General features: G+C 39.9%; 3 protein-coding genes across 4 annotated transcripts in view; 2 read left to right on the top strand and 1 right to left on the bottom strand.

Annotated features, from left to right (window-relative positions):
• The first annotated feature begins 68 nt into the window (after window positions 1–68).
• The window catches only part of LOC138023900 (RAB7A-interacting MON1-CCZ1 complex subunit 1-like), a 25,008-nt gene continuing 7,495 nt past the window's right edge, over window positions 69–17,581 (top strand). The window contains exons 1-6 of one of the 2 annotated variants that reach the window (XM_068870983.1): window positions 69–149; window positions 11,872–12,008; window positions 12,849–12,921; window positions 13,474–13,528; window positions 15,371–15,464; window positions 16,183–16,238. In XM_068870983.1, the coding sequence (XP_068727084.1) occupies window positions 11,924–12,008; window positions 12,849–12,921; window positions 13,474–13,528; window positions 15,371–15,464; window positions 16,183–16,238 (363 nt within the window). In that variant the 5' untranslated portion in view covers window positions 69–149; window positions 11,872–11,923. Of the gene's footprint in view, window positions 150–11,824; window positions 12,009–12,848; window positions 12,922–13,473; window positions 13,529–15,370; window positions 15,465–16,182; window positions 16,239–17,581 lie in introns of those variants that run through there. The other variant, XM_068870982.1, reaches the window with a different exon arrangement.
• On the top strand, window positions 3,290–7,247 carry LOC138023899 (WD repeat, SAM and U-box domain-containing protein 1-like). The gene has a single exon (XM_068870981.1). The coding sequence runs from the start codon at window positions 4,050–4,052 to the stop codon at window positions 5,406–5,408; it is 1,359 nt and encodes a 452-aa protein (XP_068727082.1). The 5' UTR covers window positions 3,290–4,049; the 3' UTR covers window positions 5,409–7,247.
• On the bottom strand, window positions 5,988–11,859 carry LOC138023901 (kelch-like protein 20). Its single transcript, XM_068870984.1, has 2 exons — window positions 11,168–11,859; window positions 5,988–8,930 (listed from the first exon to the last, which is right to left on the bottom strand). Exons 1-2 carry the CDS (start codon window positions 11,823–11,825, stop codon window positions 7,957–7,959), a joined length of 1,632 nt encoding a protein of 543 aa, XP_068727085.1. The 5' UTR covers window positions 11,826–11,859; the 3' UTR covers window positions 5,988–7,956.

Below are 17,581 nucleotides of genomic sequence, written 5' to 3'. Positions count from 1 at the left end.
ATCATGACAATTTCATAGCTCAGTTGGTGGAGCATTGCACCGACCTCGCATAGGTCCTGGGTTCGAATCCAGTTGGAGCCACCTGGATTTCTCGGGACTCTATTAGGGACAATTGCTATAAGTGTGGGAATCATTTTTCTCTTTCTTTGGTAAGTGAAATGTTGTTTCTACAATTCGCTTTCGCCCTCGAATTTTCAAGAATTCAGTTACCGTGCGCTCTAGTGCATTATTCAAGACTTCTAATCACGATTAAGCTTAACTCAGACCACAACATTTGCTTGAATGAAGCAGTCTTAAGCTTAGTGGAAATTTCTATCGAGAAGTGGTGCCGGAAGAGATTTGAGCTCGTCCTCATTTGGGACTAACAGCAACAGCAGGCGCTTTGTCAAGAAAGTTCGCTTATTCTAACCCATTTTACTTTCGTTTGCTGAAGCAAGGAAGGTGCCAAAATAAACAGCTTAACATGAATTTGGCCGCATCATCATCGTTATCCCGTCTAACGATCTTTTGAAGAGATTTCTTACTTTCTCAACCAAATTATGCCTTTTTTGTTTTAATTTTCCAGGAAGACCTTCAATTATCGTTTCGGCATTATTAAGCACATTTTATTGTTTCAATATTTGAGTCAGAGACACTGACGAACAAATATCGTCAATTAGAAATGAATAGTAATCGATCCACTATGAACTGTATGCATGATCACTACAATACAGTGGGATAATTATTAATCACTCGTATTTATCAAGACCCACGAGAATAGGAGAGAATGGGTTCTTGACAAGATGAGTGATTGCTACTTCAAATTGTCACATTATAATGCTACACCTGCTATTTACTTTACTCTGTATAACCGAAGAGATATTTCCTCAAACAAGAACATGCATGGCTCCTCAAATCGTGTTGATCTCTGGTTGTTCTAGCGGCATTGGGCTCGCCACCGCTGTGTATCTTGCCAAAGATGATGTGGACAAAATTCATGCATCGATCATTGGAATTTGATCAATTCAAATTAACCAATCAACATGCCCAGATTTTCCCCAAGAGGGACAAAATTATAAATGTGCGCTTTTTGATTGGTGAATTTGATTTGATCAATTTCCAATGATATGATGCATGAATTTTGTCCACATCATTTGGCGATAACAAAAACCTGAGAGAAGCTTCAGCTTAAAAATCGAGCAGGATTTTGAGGTTGCAGAGGCGTGAAAATTTGATGATTTTTGGCACAATGCTAGTAAGTTTATCGACTTTCTACGTGCCCAAGTTTGGGAGGCGAGGACCTTTGGAAATGGGAGAAATTCGGCTAAATTCTGGAGGCATTCGGCCGTGAGCGGTCTTGGAAGTTGCACGTCTTGTCTATTTATTATTGTATGTGACGACGCGTGTGATCTGAAGAGGAAATCGAAGCGTCCCACAAACCCATCAAATCACTCAGGACAACGCAGAAAATAGGAGGTGAGTGAACTTTATTTATCTGGCTGTCCATAAAATGAGTTTTCGAAAAGAAACATCGCGATTTGAAGTTTTTATGGAACATTTTCCTCAGTTAGTTGAATCGGCCGTTACAACTGTCTCAAAATAACGTGACGTCACGCGCTCGACGGGGGCTGGACAATCAGTGAGCCAGCGAGCCATGCGATTTCGCATTTAAGTCCAACGCCGTGTTCACACTCAACGTTGATTATGATCAACTGAAGTATATATCAGGCTATCACACTCCATTCAATTTTATTCAATTATGGTTCTGTTCACATCTTCGAAAATTCAAATACAATACGCAGGGTAACCTCGCAGTATGAGACAAAATGGCGCCGTATCGCGCCAATCTAAAAATAACTCTGTAAAAACGTCGTTCCACATTTACAATGAAGTTGCACACTTCTTGTCATGGGCTCCTGACTCTATCTAACGCCAGAAGATTTTACTCCTCAATTAGGGGGAGCTTTAAGGTGGAATGGGTTAACAAAAAAATCGGCTTCAATTTGTCCAATCAAAAACTATGTACCCTTTAACAACATCTTAGTGCACTCAAAAGAAGTATGTACCCTTTAAACATTGAATTTCACTCACTGACTGTTACTGGCGAGCTGCAGAGATTTCTTCAAAAATGACCTCATTGTTTCGTTACATGAACCTAAACAAATAAAACAATGAGACAAGGCTATTTTTGCAGCTGTTTCTATGCCAACCCTGTAGGAGCAACTGATGCTCCGGGGGGTGGGGGGTGGTGGGGGGTTGTCCACACGATAACAATTCTACCTCTAAAAAGTTTGAAGTAAAAGTTGTGGAGCTTTCAGAAAATTATCTTGATATGCTCCTGCATTTCATGAACTAGAGAAACTCCTTTCAGTCAAATAGAGCTACAATAGTACTGTATCCCATTTTGGCCGTTTAAACATAGTTAATCAAGGGACTGGTTATGAAACATTAAAACCTTCAAAAGCGCGAACCATGTTGTCGCAATCGATGTTGAATTGATCGTGACGGTGCACACTCTTTTGTTTTTGCTTCGCACACGTTGGCAAATTAGGTGCGCAAAATTTAATCGAACGATTCGATTGGTTATCTTTTCGAAAAAAAAAGGTGTGTTTTGTGCACCGTCAAGGCTTAAAATACCAACAAAAACATGAAACAAAAAGACTTGTCGAGTTTCATAAGCATCATCCTGGCATTATCCCATGATTAACTATGGTTTAAAGAGGAAGAGGGGATGGCGTGTAGTGGTGAGAGCTTCAACCAACGTGGCCCGGGTTCGTTTTCCAGACTGGGCGTCACATGTAGGTTGAGTTTGTTGGTTCTCTGCCAACATACGATTTGATATTAGCTGTTTGATTGGACTTGATTTCAATACAGTGTCCCAAATTTGTGTCCCAGTGCTAAATCAGTTGTAAATACAGTTGACACTAATTACATAAACAGTCATAATCATTTTAAGAGGGGGAAAGCACCTCCTAGCCTTAGTGAAGGCCAATGCTCGTTTTAACATTACACAGCAGGCGATTTTTTACATCGTTTGCTCTCCGCAAGATTCTTTCTCACGTCTTAGACATGTTTCTGCTCCCTACACTTGACATCGGATGAAAGGAGCATCTAGGACAGTTTGAATGTGGGTGTAGCTAGGTTTTGGTATGGATCACGGAAGTTTGAAGGGAGGTGGGAGAGGCTTAGGAGAAAACAACATCGTAGGAAGAAATTGGGGGGGGGGGGGGTGGGGCTATTTCCCCTCCAGTCCCTCCCTCTCCGCGGCCCCTATTAATTAAAGGAAGCACAGAAGTTATAAAATGCACAATATTCTATTACGTCACTGATTTGGAATTAGACCAACGCTATAAGCCACGTCTCTCCAAGGGCCTTGTTAGGACTGACCATGAAACTTTTAACATTAGTTTTCAAGCACCAAATGAATGGAATTCTCTTGGAATTCGCTCCTCGATCCTCGTTCTCCCGTCGACTATTGGTGACTGTCGTGCCTTGTTAATGATTATCACGCAAGTATGTGGCGTGACACAACTTCACAATATAAATAGTTTTACTTTGTTGAAAAAGGTTGTGGCTCAAAAATTATCGTCAACAGCCACTGGCTGTACACAAGCAATCTGGGCCCGGTTGTTCAAAAGCCGATTAACGCTAATCCCAGATTAAAAATTAACCAAAGAGTTTATTTGTCTACTCCCAAATACTGTTCAACGCTGATATTTGGCAAAACTTTGAATTAGAAGAAGTAAATCTTGAAAAACAAAACTAAGCGAAGTAAACTATCACCAAAAAGTTGAAAACATGAAACAAAAGTTTACGCTAATCCTGGATTAAGTTAATCGGCTTTCGGACAACCGGGCCCTGCCTCCTTTTTTGACCCCGTACCACTCTCCCTAAGAGCAAGTTATCACTCTGAAACAAATAAAGGCGAGGTCACTCGGCATCACAACACGCTGAGTGGCTTCTTTGAACTATTTCGCCCTCTTGAAAAAGGTCCAACGCTGATCAAATGCATGGGAAACATGGAAGTAACTCGAAGAAAACGTCGATGTTCATGAAAAGGTTTCTTTGAAATGGGAAACAATGCTTCAAGTTCGCGGTTGGCGGAGAATTTTTCCTTTTCGAATCGCACAGCTGTACCACGCTTGTCGGGTAGATCGCATCGATCTCTTCCTCCAGAGCATCGACGAGACCACCTTTTCGATGTTGTAATTCAGTTGAAGCACGAGGATAAGGACATTTATTCGTGTTTCTTTCCAAGTGACGACGATGGCGTACTGTTGACAGCGTCAAAAGTGGAACAAACGACTTTCCTTCGCCACAATCGCGAATTCTCCTCGATAAGGTTGTGGGACTTAAATCGGCGTCAAATCAACACGGGATTTCTTGCGGATTTTCCGAGATCCTTTAAGTCCTGCGATTTTTCACCCGACGGTCAAATGGTAGTGTGTATTTTTAGTGAAGATTCTCTGGCTTTAGTTCGAATGCGTTCTTGGAAAACGACTAGCGCCGAAGTAATTCACATGCGGAGATTTTGGCGAAAGAGAAGAGGAATGTTGATGTGTTGTTGTTTCTCTCCAGACGGTCGCTCTCTTGTTGTTGCATCAAAATTAACTGGAGATTTGAATCACATCTGCATTATTGATATCGCGACAAAGAAAATGGTGAGGAAAGTGACATCGGCTACGAACTCGAGTTCGAAAATCCGTGGGAACGCGCGTTCTTGTGTATTTTCTCCGGACGGTTTGTTCTTAGCCGTGTCCTGTTCTTCTGGTCAGCTTGTTGTATTCGACACGCAAGATTTTCACATTCATAGTAGTCTTGACTTAGATTCGTCTTCTTCTTCCACGTGTTTGTGTCTTCCTTTTCGACACCCAAGTCGTCGTTCGCTTAATCCACACATGCAATGTTGGTACTTGTTTGATCCTCGTTTTGGGCACAAATATTTAACATCTTGTCTCGAGGATGGTACTATTCAGACATGGTCACTAGCTTCCGAGGAACCTGGCCTCACTTGCATTCAGTTTGCATATGCGCTGCAGACACCTTGGCAGAAGATCCGATCTGCTGCATTTTCTCCTGACGGCACAATGCTAGCAGTGGGCACGTCAGATTCCAAAATCTTGGCCCTGAATTCAGAAAGCTTGAGTGTGCTCTTTGTGTTAAATGCCCACCTTCAACCTGATGGCTTAAGAACTTGGTATCAGAACACTGAAGTTTCCTGCTTGGCTTTCACACGCACCTGTCAACAGGTTGCTGCTGGTTACAAAGATGGGCGTGTCAGGGTTTGGCAGCTGCCTTTGATTTTAAATCTTCAGCACATGTGTAGACTAGTTGTAATTAACCATGTTCCTGCACGTGAAATCCCCCTGTTGCCTCTTCCATCTCATGTTATAAGATATCTGTTGTTCTCTCCACTTAAGCAATTCTAAATTTTGTAAGAGCCCACACGGTTAAATTGACAGAAACCTCTTGTTAAGCTATTACTGCTCAGTCCTGGGAACCTTAAGCAAAAATGTTGATGATGATGAGTATGTTAAATGAGTCATGAATTTTGTACATTTCTTTTCCTCTTGTCCTAAAAACAGCTACACAATATCGCCAATTAGTATAATTACATTAGAGATTATTGAAAATTCTCTGTGCCGATTGGTTTTACTTGAGGTGATTATTACACAGTAATCACCCAAGCATTTTTTTTCAAAATGGCCACAAGCTGTTTTGTTGATGTGACAGAAAAAGAAATAAATAAATTGTTTTCAAGAAAATGCATATTTTTCAAATAATCACGTATGTAATTATACTGAAACACCTCAGGCTCAGCGTCAATATCGATGAATAATAACTATTGTTAAATATGACATTTACACAAAGATATGAAGGTAGTATGCTAACATTATAATTTATCTGATTATTACACCACGTTTATGGCTTGTGCGAACTCACACAAAACAACGTTGTGTAAGGATTTTGTCTAATAATCTTTGGACTACATGTAGTTTTCTAGTGAGTTTGGGATTAAGTGGTATGGTGTTTTCAAAGAGAAAATCAAGAATAGCTCTTTTTTTTTCCTGAGACTTTCCATAGAACTTAAAATTAATTTTTTTGGTCCGATGATCACGTCAGACTTGTGTAGACTAGTACAGAAATGTACTGGATTTCAATATGTTGCGGCATTGTTTTGTTCATACAATTCTATTACCGGTAATATATTATAGAAACGTTCCTGTTTGTATTGCCACTGTTATAACTACAATTAGCTTCTTTTATAACTTTTTTGATGTAGCAATGTTCACTCTCACGGGCCGGCTGCTCAAAACCTGATTAGCACTAACCTAAGCCAGGTTTTCAGTTCAGAAAATGGTTGAAAGTAATTAATACCTCTGTGTTCAAGGGCCATAGAATATGTTATGACTGCCTTTTTTCCACTTCATTTTATTCAAATAATTATGTACAAGGCAGATATGCAACTTAGTGTACATCCTGAGAAAACAAGGCCAGTTATATATCCTATATCTAGACCTCTGAATTGAACAATGAAATCACACTTGTAAATTGAGTAGGCCATTTCGTACAAACCACCCACTAAATTGACCAATCATAGCTCACATACTATCTGAGAAATATGGTAATAAATTATTGTTATGAAAGAAATTTGATTATTTTAGGTCCAAAAAAATTATACTTTTATTATAATTTTTGGGAACTTTGTAAAAAGTAGGAATAACGCAGTCACAAAATAATATCCAAAAAAAATGAATTTCAAAAATGCTTGTTCAAATGTCCCGGGCACCGCCATCTTGAATAATTGTGACGTGTCGTGGTTGCCCTATTGTTCTCACACAAAGATTACTTAAGTTGGTTTTCAGAAGTAGCAATCAAACCCTTTATATGAAGTGAAAATCATGCTTGCTTGTAAAGTGCATAGCACTGAAATAATAAAAGTTAATTTAAAACCAGGAATATTTAATGCTTTGTATATGCAGTTGACCTAAAGTGTAAAAAGTTGATGGTGTTTCATATTTTGAAGGCAGATATTTATTAATTTATAAGTATTTAACCAGCAAAGATAGAGTGATGTTGGATTGCCAAGGAAAATACAACAGTTTTCATAACAGACCAGGAATGGTTGATGGATGTTCCCAAAAAACAAATATTTTAATGAAACTTTCAAGTTTCAAAAAAAAAAAAAAAAATTGTGACTTGAAGCTTCTTTGTGTTTTTGAAGTGTTCAGTAAGTTTGAAGATGAAAAATAAAATTAATTTAAAAGTGCAGTGTACCAATATCTTTCCTATAAGTGTCTTTATGCCATGTATACATTTAAATTTGTGGAGAGGCTGAAGTTTCACATGTACTGTTTTTTCTGTGAAGTTCAGAATCCTAGCCGCACCCTTTTTTTGTACTCCCCACTTTTTTTCACTTTGTTGCGCCTTTCAAAGTCCTTATTTCCATCAAGAGTGCTATGTTCTCTTTTGCTTTAGCAGAGTACATCCGTCATCGTTAGGAAAATGATAAACAAAAAGAAAAACAAAACTGCTGGTTGAAACTTGAACTCCATGGTCTGCATGTTTGTGAAAGGAATAAGAATGCTGCCTCTGCAGAGGTCTAGCTTTTCACCCCCTCTAGTCCAGTTTCTCTCAATCACTTCCCACCCCTGTTTAAGATCTCTCATTGATCTCCCAGCACTCACTCAAATCTCTTATTCACTTGTCTCCCATTCTTTTCCCACTCATTCACTCCTGTTTCCCATTCACTTCTCATGTTCTTGAATTACCGGTATGTCTCCCTTAACTTCACACCTGTTTCACGTTTCCCATTTCTTCACACTCAATTTCTTTTATTCAGTCCCTGCCCCCATTTCTCCTAATTCCCATTCCCAACTCATCTCTTCTACTCCCACTCATCAGTCCAGCAAATCCAAAACACTGAACACGGGCCTTACATGTATTGGCACGGAAGCACTACTCACAATAAAGGGGTCAAACTTGAAAAAAAGGACACAAAACACAGCGAAGCGTGTTCCACCTCTTGGCTAGACTTCCAACAATCTTCCATTCACCAGAGCTATTGTAACACTCTATGGTATTCGTACCTCCCCCCGCAAATACAAACATCATACCCTGAACGACCCCTAAGCCAAAATCACGCCGGGGATGATTCAAAGGGGCAATGAAACTCCAAGCGTTCGTAGCTGGATCGTACATCTCTACCGATTTCAGCGGGGTATTTTGCCCATCAAGGCCGCCAACGACAAAAATTTTATTCTTCATCACTGTGGATTCGTGCCGACAGCGTTCTTTTTTCATGGGCGCAACCTGCTCCCAACGATTACTCGCAGGATTATAACACTCAACCGAGGCTTCTGTTTGGTCCCCAGGAATTGTAAGTCCACCAATCGCGTACACCTTTCCAAGAAGTCCAACGGCGCTATGAAAGCTCCTACGCATGCTCATACTGGGGAGCTGACTCCATGAGCGTGTTCCAAGGTTGAAGCTTTTTGCTCGTTTTCCTCCGCCAATCACATAAATAGATCCCATGCTCTCGCAAACAGCGCAGTTGCTTTCCTTCATTCCATTACCGACCTGGAACCACGAGTTCAATTTTGGGTCGTATTTTTCTACACGAGTTCCGCCACCAAGCACAACGTACAATTCTTCTTTCATGACAACAGCGGTTCCTGTATTTTGCGCCATACTGGTAACAGGACGACAGCATCCATTCCCCAGATCAAATGTTTCGATTCGGCTTGACAGTTCTCCAATCAAATAAAGAACATTGGGTGATTTGCGCCTGGTCATTGCCTTACTCTTGCTTTTTAAAGGAGACGCTAGTTCAGTAATCGCTTCTTCAACGAGTTTTCTCCACTTTTCTATGTCAAGTACAAGCTCGTCTGTCAAGGCCACATTCTGCAGATACTCTTTGTTCATGCAGGGAAAGCGAACCAGTTGAAACGCTTCCTGCAGCCAAAAACCAAAAGAAGTCAAAAGTTTAGAGTATGATATTGATCTCTGTATCAACATTGCGTTGCGTTGTACCACAGGTAGACAACCCTAAGGATGCGAGAGCGCGTGAAGTCACGTTATCTTGAGACAGTTGTAACGGCCGATTCAACTGATCGAGGAAAATGTTCCGTAAAAACTTTAAATCGCGATGTTTCCTTTCGAAAATTCATTTTATGGACAGCCAGATAAATAAAGTTCACTCACCTACTATTTTCTGCGTTGTCCTGAGTGATTTCATGGGTTTTTGGGCGGCAGGTACAAAACGCAGGTCACAGGGCACAGGTCATTGTCTTACTTATAAAGAAAGTATCCTAAACATTCATAAAAGCTAAGCTTTAAACTAAAAACTTTTCTTTTGGCCTAATTAGGCCTAAAATTAGCTTTTATGAATGTTTAGGATACCTTTCTTTAGGTCTAATTAGGCCTAATTAGGCCTAAGGTTAGCTTTTATGAATGTTTAGGACACTTTCTGTATAGGTTAAATAATGACCTGTGACCTGCGTTTTGTACCTGCCGGTTTTTGGGACGCTTCAATATAAATAGACCTTGTCTATTTATCAGGACAACCTAGAAAATAGTAGGTGAGTGAACTTTATTTATCTGGCTGCTCATAAATTAATTTTCGAAAAGAAACAACGCGATTTGAAGTTTTTATGGAACATTTTCCGCATTTCCTCGATCAGTTGAATCGGCCATTACAACTGTCTCAAAATAACGTGACGTCACGCGCTCTAGCATCCTTTAGGGTTCTCTGCCTGTGGTTGTACCGAGCTTCTGACCCAGAGCCTCCGGTATCCGGGCGATTCGCCCGGAAGTCAACGCACACGTTACGGCGACTCGCACGGACCAAATATCGTTTGCCTGGCAACAGTTACATCGATAAGAACGATTATCTCTTGGAGTGAGACTATTGAATGATGTGCAACTTACAAATTGGCATAAAATAGCTCTTGTTTTTTTTTTCCTGCTAAGTACAATCAGGCGAGTTATCTTTGATCACCGTTGGGCGAATAGGCTTTAAATACATGAAAAACATTTTAACTGTGGAAAGAATCGTGATAAGATTTCATATCATCGTTGTTATGAACGTTACTTAAACAGTAACGAAAGGAAAGCCTAAAAAATTTATGCTTGAAAGGGATGTGAATACCAAGATGCAGTGCTCTTCCAATAGACCGTAATTCTGGAGCACCCAACGTCAATTTTCGGAAAATATCTGTTCGGAAGACGATTTGAGATCTAGAATTTTCGGAAAATTTGTTGTAAAATTTCTTGCTTGCCTGCCTCTCCTAGGATTTTCGAACATCTGAAAAATGGTATAATTGCCTATTTTTAACGGATTTTTACGTTAAAAAAGTCACCTAGAATTTTCGGGAGCCTTTTTTTCTGGCTAAAATTTTCGAAAAGTTACGATTTGATCCCTATAATTTTCGGATCACTAGACTTTCAGCTTGGAAATCCGAACAGATGAAAACTTTTTAGGGGATAAATTATGCCTATATATACCGTTTAAATACTAAAATACGTTTAACAATGCTATGTTTAAGTGGTTTTGAACTATATTCTCGTTTGGTGCCCCTGATATTTATTCATATTCTCAGTATTGGACTGGAACTAGCTTGCAATGGAGGCTAATGTGGGAAAATTCTTGCAAAGGCAAATAATTAAAATACTTTTTAATATATTCCCCCGAATTAGCCTCCATTGTGAGCTACTGTAGTTCTAGTTCAATACTGAGAATACGAATATGGTCTATTGAGTCACCAAACCAACTGGTTTCACGGTCTGACCTGGATTTCTCAGGCCCTTCCGCAACCACCGTAACTTTCTTCTGTACATATCTTTCTAAGATCGATAGCAACAACATCAACAGAGGGTGGTCAGCCTGTGGTAAAGGTGGCCGTGCTCGCAAACGAGGAAACGATCTTGCGGAAGCATTGTTAGCTATTGTTGCGGAAGCAAATGTTTCCCCGTTTGCGACCCAAGAAGCAAAAATGTTTCTGAATTTGTTCAGAAACAGTTTGCTACCTCAACAAATGTTTCCTCGTTTGCGCGCCGAGGTAACAGTTCGGGAAACAAATTGTTTCCGCAACAATCATGTTTCCTCGTTTGGCCGGGCACCTAAACGCTCTGAAATAAACACTTTCTTTGGCGTTGAATATTGTTATCGATTTGTTAATGTTACAACTAGCCTCGTGTTTGATCCGTTCCTCTTTGTCAAATTTGTACCATCTTATCACAGCTTCGTAGACCTCTTCCTCGCGTTTCACATGCAGTCGATCACTTCCTACGATCGAGCACAGCTGCGCGGCAGGGATGAGAACAAACTCGCTGCCTCGTGAAACTTGTACGAAATTCCAAGTGATGAAACTCTTGACCTTAGATTCGAGGTTACGCAACGAATACTGCATCGCGAGCGATTCGATACCCAAGCAGTTTTCAATCCCGATCTGAGATTCTAAGTACTCGGCACATTTTTGAACGACCAAATGTATTTGGAATACCGCCGCTACGCGAAGAACATTTTCCACGTTCGACTCGTTCAACTTAAGCTTGCACGTGTACAGAAACTCTACCAGCTTTTCAACAGCGTTTTCTTCGCAATCTTGCAATGAGATTGTTCCCATATCGCGTTCAACGAAAGCCGTGGTTAACATGGCTCGAAAATATGGACTACAAGCTGCTAGAACTACTCGGTGAGCGCGCACTTCCTTTCCGTTCACTTTGAGCGTGATGTCGCATAATTCACCTAGGCATCGCATCTCGTGAAAGACAGCAAAACAATCTGTTTCATGATTTCCTATAATTTCAGTTTCCTTGTCGGCACATTCCAAAACAGCGGCCATATTGAAACCAAGGCATGTCTAACTCAAAGGGGTTTTCCCTCATTAGCGAAGTGGCTGACTACTTTATATCGCTGGCTCACAAATATTGGTGTGGAAAAATGTCGACAGGACAGGATTTTGGTTTGGCGAAGAAAATCGCTGAGTTACAAGCAGAGTGCACTCAAATTTGTAAGAATATGACAGGTTGGTGTTTATTTTTTTGGTGTACACAAAATGGATTGGTTTAATAAAATCCTACTTCTCACCCTCTACGGCCGGAGCTGATTATGTTTGCTATACAGCTGCTAGCATTCCGCTCTCGTGCTTCTGTCAAGGACTCAGTCAAAAGCATTTCCATCAAAATAAGTTTTGGGTTCCTCTATGGATTTTCGTAACATGTAGGAATGAATTTCAACTGCTAACGTACACTTCACGCTCTATACTTACCCTTCCTTGCAGCCCCTCCCCCCCTCCCCCACCCACTCACCCCCTCCTCCCTGCACATACTGTTTAAATCTTCCTTCTTCTGGCTTTGGAGTCATTTGTATTGGTTATTGCTTATTAGGGTTAACAGGGGTAACTGTTGTTTTTGGAGTACCATTTCAGTACTGTCTTTGGTTACGTCACCACGCCTTAATCTTTGTTGAAATGGCTCACGAGTAATTGGAGAACATTTTTGATCATAGAACACTTTCTTATTCTAAGATTGTTGCATTACTATAAAGAATGGAGTCAGTGGTTTTTCGTGCAATAGTTGTTCTTGTGTATCGCACTCGGGTGAAACACATGGTCTTTCTATCTACCTTCATTTTGACTGCCATTCTAGTTATTGAGACAGTTTGGTCGTTAAATACAACTAATTTGGAATTGATCAACTAATTGATTTCTCTGCTATTGTAACTCAGTCTTCATGACAATCTCGTCCCCATAATTTCTGTTTACATGTAGTTTTGCCTGAGCAAGAGTGAAGATTTATGACTAAATGACTTAATTGTATTGAGGCTATTGTGATGATTACGGTGATGCTGGAATTCATGTTTTCAGATTGTGTTCAGTTACAACTCCTGGAAAAAGCAGAGAATAAGTACAAAAAGTGTCTCTCAGTTCTTAAAACAGGGTAAGTTAAGCTGATTGGTATGATGTAATCCTACATGTATGTACCCTCGGTTTACTACTCAATTTGTCTTGAATGGACCCACTACAGAGTTTGTAGCAGAGCCATCTCAGCCATCACTGGAAGCGTGTTATAGTACGTAGATGTAGTTCTAGGTCTTGACAGAGAGCAGACAAATATTTCAGGAGCAAGTATCCAGAGCATGTGTTACCTGACAAGACCCAGTGAAAAACACTTGTTATCCTGATAGAATTTATGTTGTGTTACTAGTTCCAATACGTCAAACTATGTTTGTCTTGTAGACTATTAGCTGGCCATATGTCTCCCAGGCTTTTGCTAAGGCATAAGTGGGATGTGGTATCATAGGTGGTTCATATGGACCTTTTGCATCCATGCTATGAACATTATAGACGATGTTATAGAAGATGTTAATTTCAATCTTCACATTTGATAATTATAATGGCATGATGTCATCAAAACATCATGTTATTTTAAAGGTTAATCTTTCTTTAAAATGAGTCTGCAACTTTTCTTTATTCTTCCTCCTTTTAACAGACAGATTTCAACAGACAGAGAGTTGGCAATTCAATTTTTTCAGGAGTATTCACAGGTATAATTAGTAAATAAGAAATAGTATCTTCATAATTTAAACTCCTTTGAACATCACATAGATCTACATCTACATCTACATGTTCCAGCACTCGGCAAAGTCCCTTTTTGGCTTATGGCTGTTTTTGCTTAGGTGGCCTGACATACACCGTAAGCCTTTTTAGAGACATCACTGCCAAGACAACCACTTCTGCTGGAGAGAACAGGACAGCCACAACACCGGGGACTACATCCCCTACTCTTATTAAGGACGTTCGCGCCAATTGTTTCTGCGCATCCGTACTGCGCACGCAAATGCACACGCCACGTCATACACGAGCGCGCGCGCTAAGAAATAAAATGAGAAATGATAGGGCGAAAGGCCATTGCCATAGCTTTGCCTGGATTTAACGGTCTTGGACGTTCGGTGACCCCTATTTTTCTTTCCAGAAACGGATTTTATTTACAATTATCTCCACGTTGTCCAAAAATGAACAAAAAATCAATGTGGGAAGTTAAAAAAATTTCAAGATTTCTGCTCACGGGACATCAAATCTTGCCATCTTGCTGCTGCAAGGCGAGTGAAACTGTGGTCGCTAAATGCGAACTTGATCTTTAAGGAACCTCACCAGTTGACTAAATTCACTTAATAAGTCCACTTAAACAATATTTGGCAGAGAAGATTTCACTTCAAAGATTTAATTGCAATCTATTTGGGTTTACAGACACTGGCCTTATTCGCTAACGAAGCCCGATTTTGTCACACTTTCTGTGTTTTTCCGGGCATGTTCTCTCCAAAACGAAGTCGGTGACCCCCATTTTTTTTTACATTTCTGACATAACTAACTCATCATCTTACAGTGGTAAAAGTTTCAGAAAAAAATCAATGTTGAAAAATTTTCGCGCGAACGTCCTTAAATGGTGTGTGGGTTCTTTAAAGCCCTACAGGGAACTTATGAACATAGAAGGTATTTGTGAGATGGGGCCTACGGTTTATAGTCCTTATAGACTTGGAAGTCTAACCATTTGCAGATGAAATTACAAAGGCAGCACTTTCTCCTGAGTTATTTTAAGATCCTGAGTGTTAATGATCCAGTCGGGATTCAAACCCACGACTTCCCGCATGACAGCCCAATGCTCAACCAACTGAGCCACCGGTGCGCAGAGAAACAAAATATAATTATTTTAAATTATTGACAGAGTTTCAAATGAGAGTAAAGTTTTACTAGAGAGCTCACTTTGAAGATAACTTATCATAGTTTACAAAAGACCATGAATTAGATGTGATCTGGAAATGACATAAAATAAAAACTATTATTATACACAGTAGCAGAAAATTAGGATTGAAAGAGAGAGTGAGCCAACTTGTGGACCTTTTGGATTTAGTCATTTATTTGGAATGTTGGGAAGCAGAGATGGTGCAGTGATAAGACAATAAAGTGCACTCGCCTTCCACCAATGTGACGCGCGTTTGATTCCCAGACTCGGCGTCATATGCAGGTTGAGTTTGTTGGTTCTCTTCTCAGCTCTTGAGAGGTTTTTCTCCAGCTACTCGCGGTTTTCTGCTCTCCTTAAAAACTATGATTTGATATGAGTTGATTTGATTTTCTGTGCAATGCCCCCAAATTACTGCCCCAATTCTAAATACGGTTGACCATTAAATTAAATATTAAGTTCAGTAGTAAACTTAAAGTTCAATAACCACATATAATCAAGGTGGCTGTTGGAAAAAAAAAAAACACTAAGGATTTGGGGTTGGATATGGGAGGGATTCAGAAAATGGTTGGCTACACTCAGGCTACTTGAAATAATCATAAGTGATTTTAAGCCATGCTTGATGGTTACCGTTTTGTATTTTTTTAAGGCTCTGCTTGATGTTACATATGTTGTTGAATGCCAGTTGGTAAATGAAGATTTTCCACAGGACAGGAGTGCAGAGGAAATTAAGCATTTAATTGGTGAGTGTCGTATGGCCGGTTGCTGTTATTCATCATGGTGAAGTACAACAATAATGAAGTATTCTTGTCAGTCTCGACTGCATATAATTATTCTTACTTTTCAAAATTTCATGATACATCAATCTGCATTAAGCACACATTGCAATAATTATTGCTTCCTACTTATGTTCTGTAAGAGAACAGATGCACAAAGTAATTAAATGTCATCTTTGTTGCTCAAAATAGAGTTTGTGTTGTCAGTGGTGTGTCTCTTTAGTAATAGAGAACCGAATGAATCATTTTTCACACTAAATGGAGACAAAAAAGGACTGTTACAGTAATAAAATTTCTTTCAACAAGACTGAAAAACAAAAAAATAATTTGTATGCCAGGAATGCTTCCCTGAAATCTTCTCTAGCACAGATCTCGTGCAGCCCTTCAAGTCCAGGGCTCACACAGTCAGCATGAAACCCATTTACCTCTTTCAAAAAAGATATTAAAATGTCTAAAACAATCACTGAAGACATCAAAATGTGGTAAGAGCATCTGTGACACGCTGCTACACTTTTAGTTTTGGTTCAAATGACAACAGTTATGATTACAGTGACAGAAAAGATGTGGAATGACATGAAGTAACTTTATAAGGTTTTTCAAAGTGATGATGATGATGAGACAACAGATCCTAAGAACTCTGTCTATAGAAGCACACTATGAAAAAAAGAATCCACTTTTTTCTAAGACAGATTAGACCAACCCGAACAACTGGTGAAAGAGATGTTTGGATCAGATATGAGGGTACGTAAACATTTTCATTTACATTTTACAACTACCCAGGAGGGAGGGCGGGGAATACTTTGGAGCGTTGGCAGTTGGTGTCACAGCCGCCATCTTGCTCTCCTGGACTATTTCCCCTGGAATCAAAGTCTATTTGTTTCCTTTCTTCAACTTCTGTTTAAGCCTGAAATTTTCAGGCTTTCCTTTCATTACTGCGCACCGGAGGCTCAGTTGGTTGAGCATCGGGCTGCTATGTCTGACCAACACTCATGGTCTTAAAATAAATGAGGAGAAAGTGCTGCATTTGTAATTACATCCGGTTAGGGATGCATGGTTAGTCTTTCAAGTCTTCCCGGCTCACAACCCTTTTTTATAAACTCCGTGGGACGTTAAAGATCTCACACACTGTTCGAAAAAAGTAAGGCATGGAGTTTCCGGTGTTGATGCCTGGCCTTTCCTTCAGCAATGTGGTCGGCTTGGCGTAATATTCTGAATGGACTCCTGGCCCCAGTTGTTCAAACGATGGATAGCGCTATCCGCCGGATAAATCACTACCCAGTGGATAAAGTCACCGCGAAACCAATTGCGATATCCAATTGATAGTGATTTATCCGGTGGATAGCGTTATCCACCTTTTGAACAACTGGACTACTGATCTATGAGGCCACACAACAGCAAAAACAGACAGTAGTCAAATTGAAGGAGGCCAAGTATTGAAAACTCTAGTAAACCTGGTAAACAGCTAAAGTGATGTTCATACCTACGATGGTAAAAAATCTTGGCATTTTTTTTCCTTAAAAAAATGGCAGCTCGTCTCATGAATATGCTCTTTTACTAAAAAAAAGCCCTGGATGAAAAGCAACCGGGGAGAAAAATCTTAACGCCGTATCCCACAACCGCGCGCGGCCTTCTTTTCGAATTCAACATGCATGGCAGAGGCGAGATTAGATCTCGTCGGGTCTACTTGAATTCCAGAGTTTTGAAGCAAGCAACCGTGGACAATCTTCCTGTCGGTGTACGTTGGATCAGTGGCTTGATCTGATCGGCGTAATTACAAGTTGAGAAACTAAATATTTTAAGCAAGAGCCGATACAAAGTAGATTTGATTTTTAAGTGGTGTACTATATTATGGCTGGCGAAACTAGCCTTTTTCAGGTACAATGAGAGTTTACATTGGATTGCTTCTATGTACATATATATAGTAAATGGATGTTGACGTAATACTGGAAAAAGTGTGATAAAACATGACAGTTACAACGAATTTGAATTCAAATACTAAGAGTAACGGAAAAATAACGGAAATGGCTCTAAATAATAAACTGAAAACAATTAAATACGTTTCTTCTTGGATATTAAGACCGTTG

Source organism: Montipora capricornis, chromosome 11 (assembly GCF_036669925.1).
Source record: "Montipora capricornis isolate CH-2021 chromosome 11, ASM3666992v2, whole genome shotgun sequence".
Classification (NCBI taxonomy): Eukaryota; Metazoa; Cnidaria; class Anthozoa; order Scleractinia; family Acroporidae; genus Montipora; species Montipora capricornis.
This window is presented reverse-complemented; position numbering and strand designations above follow the sequence as displayed.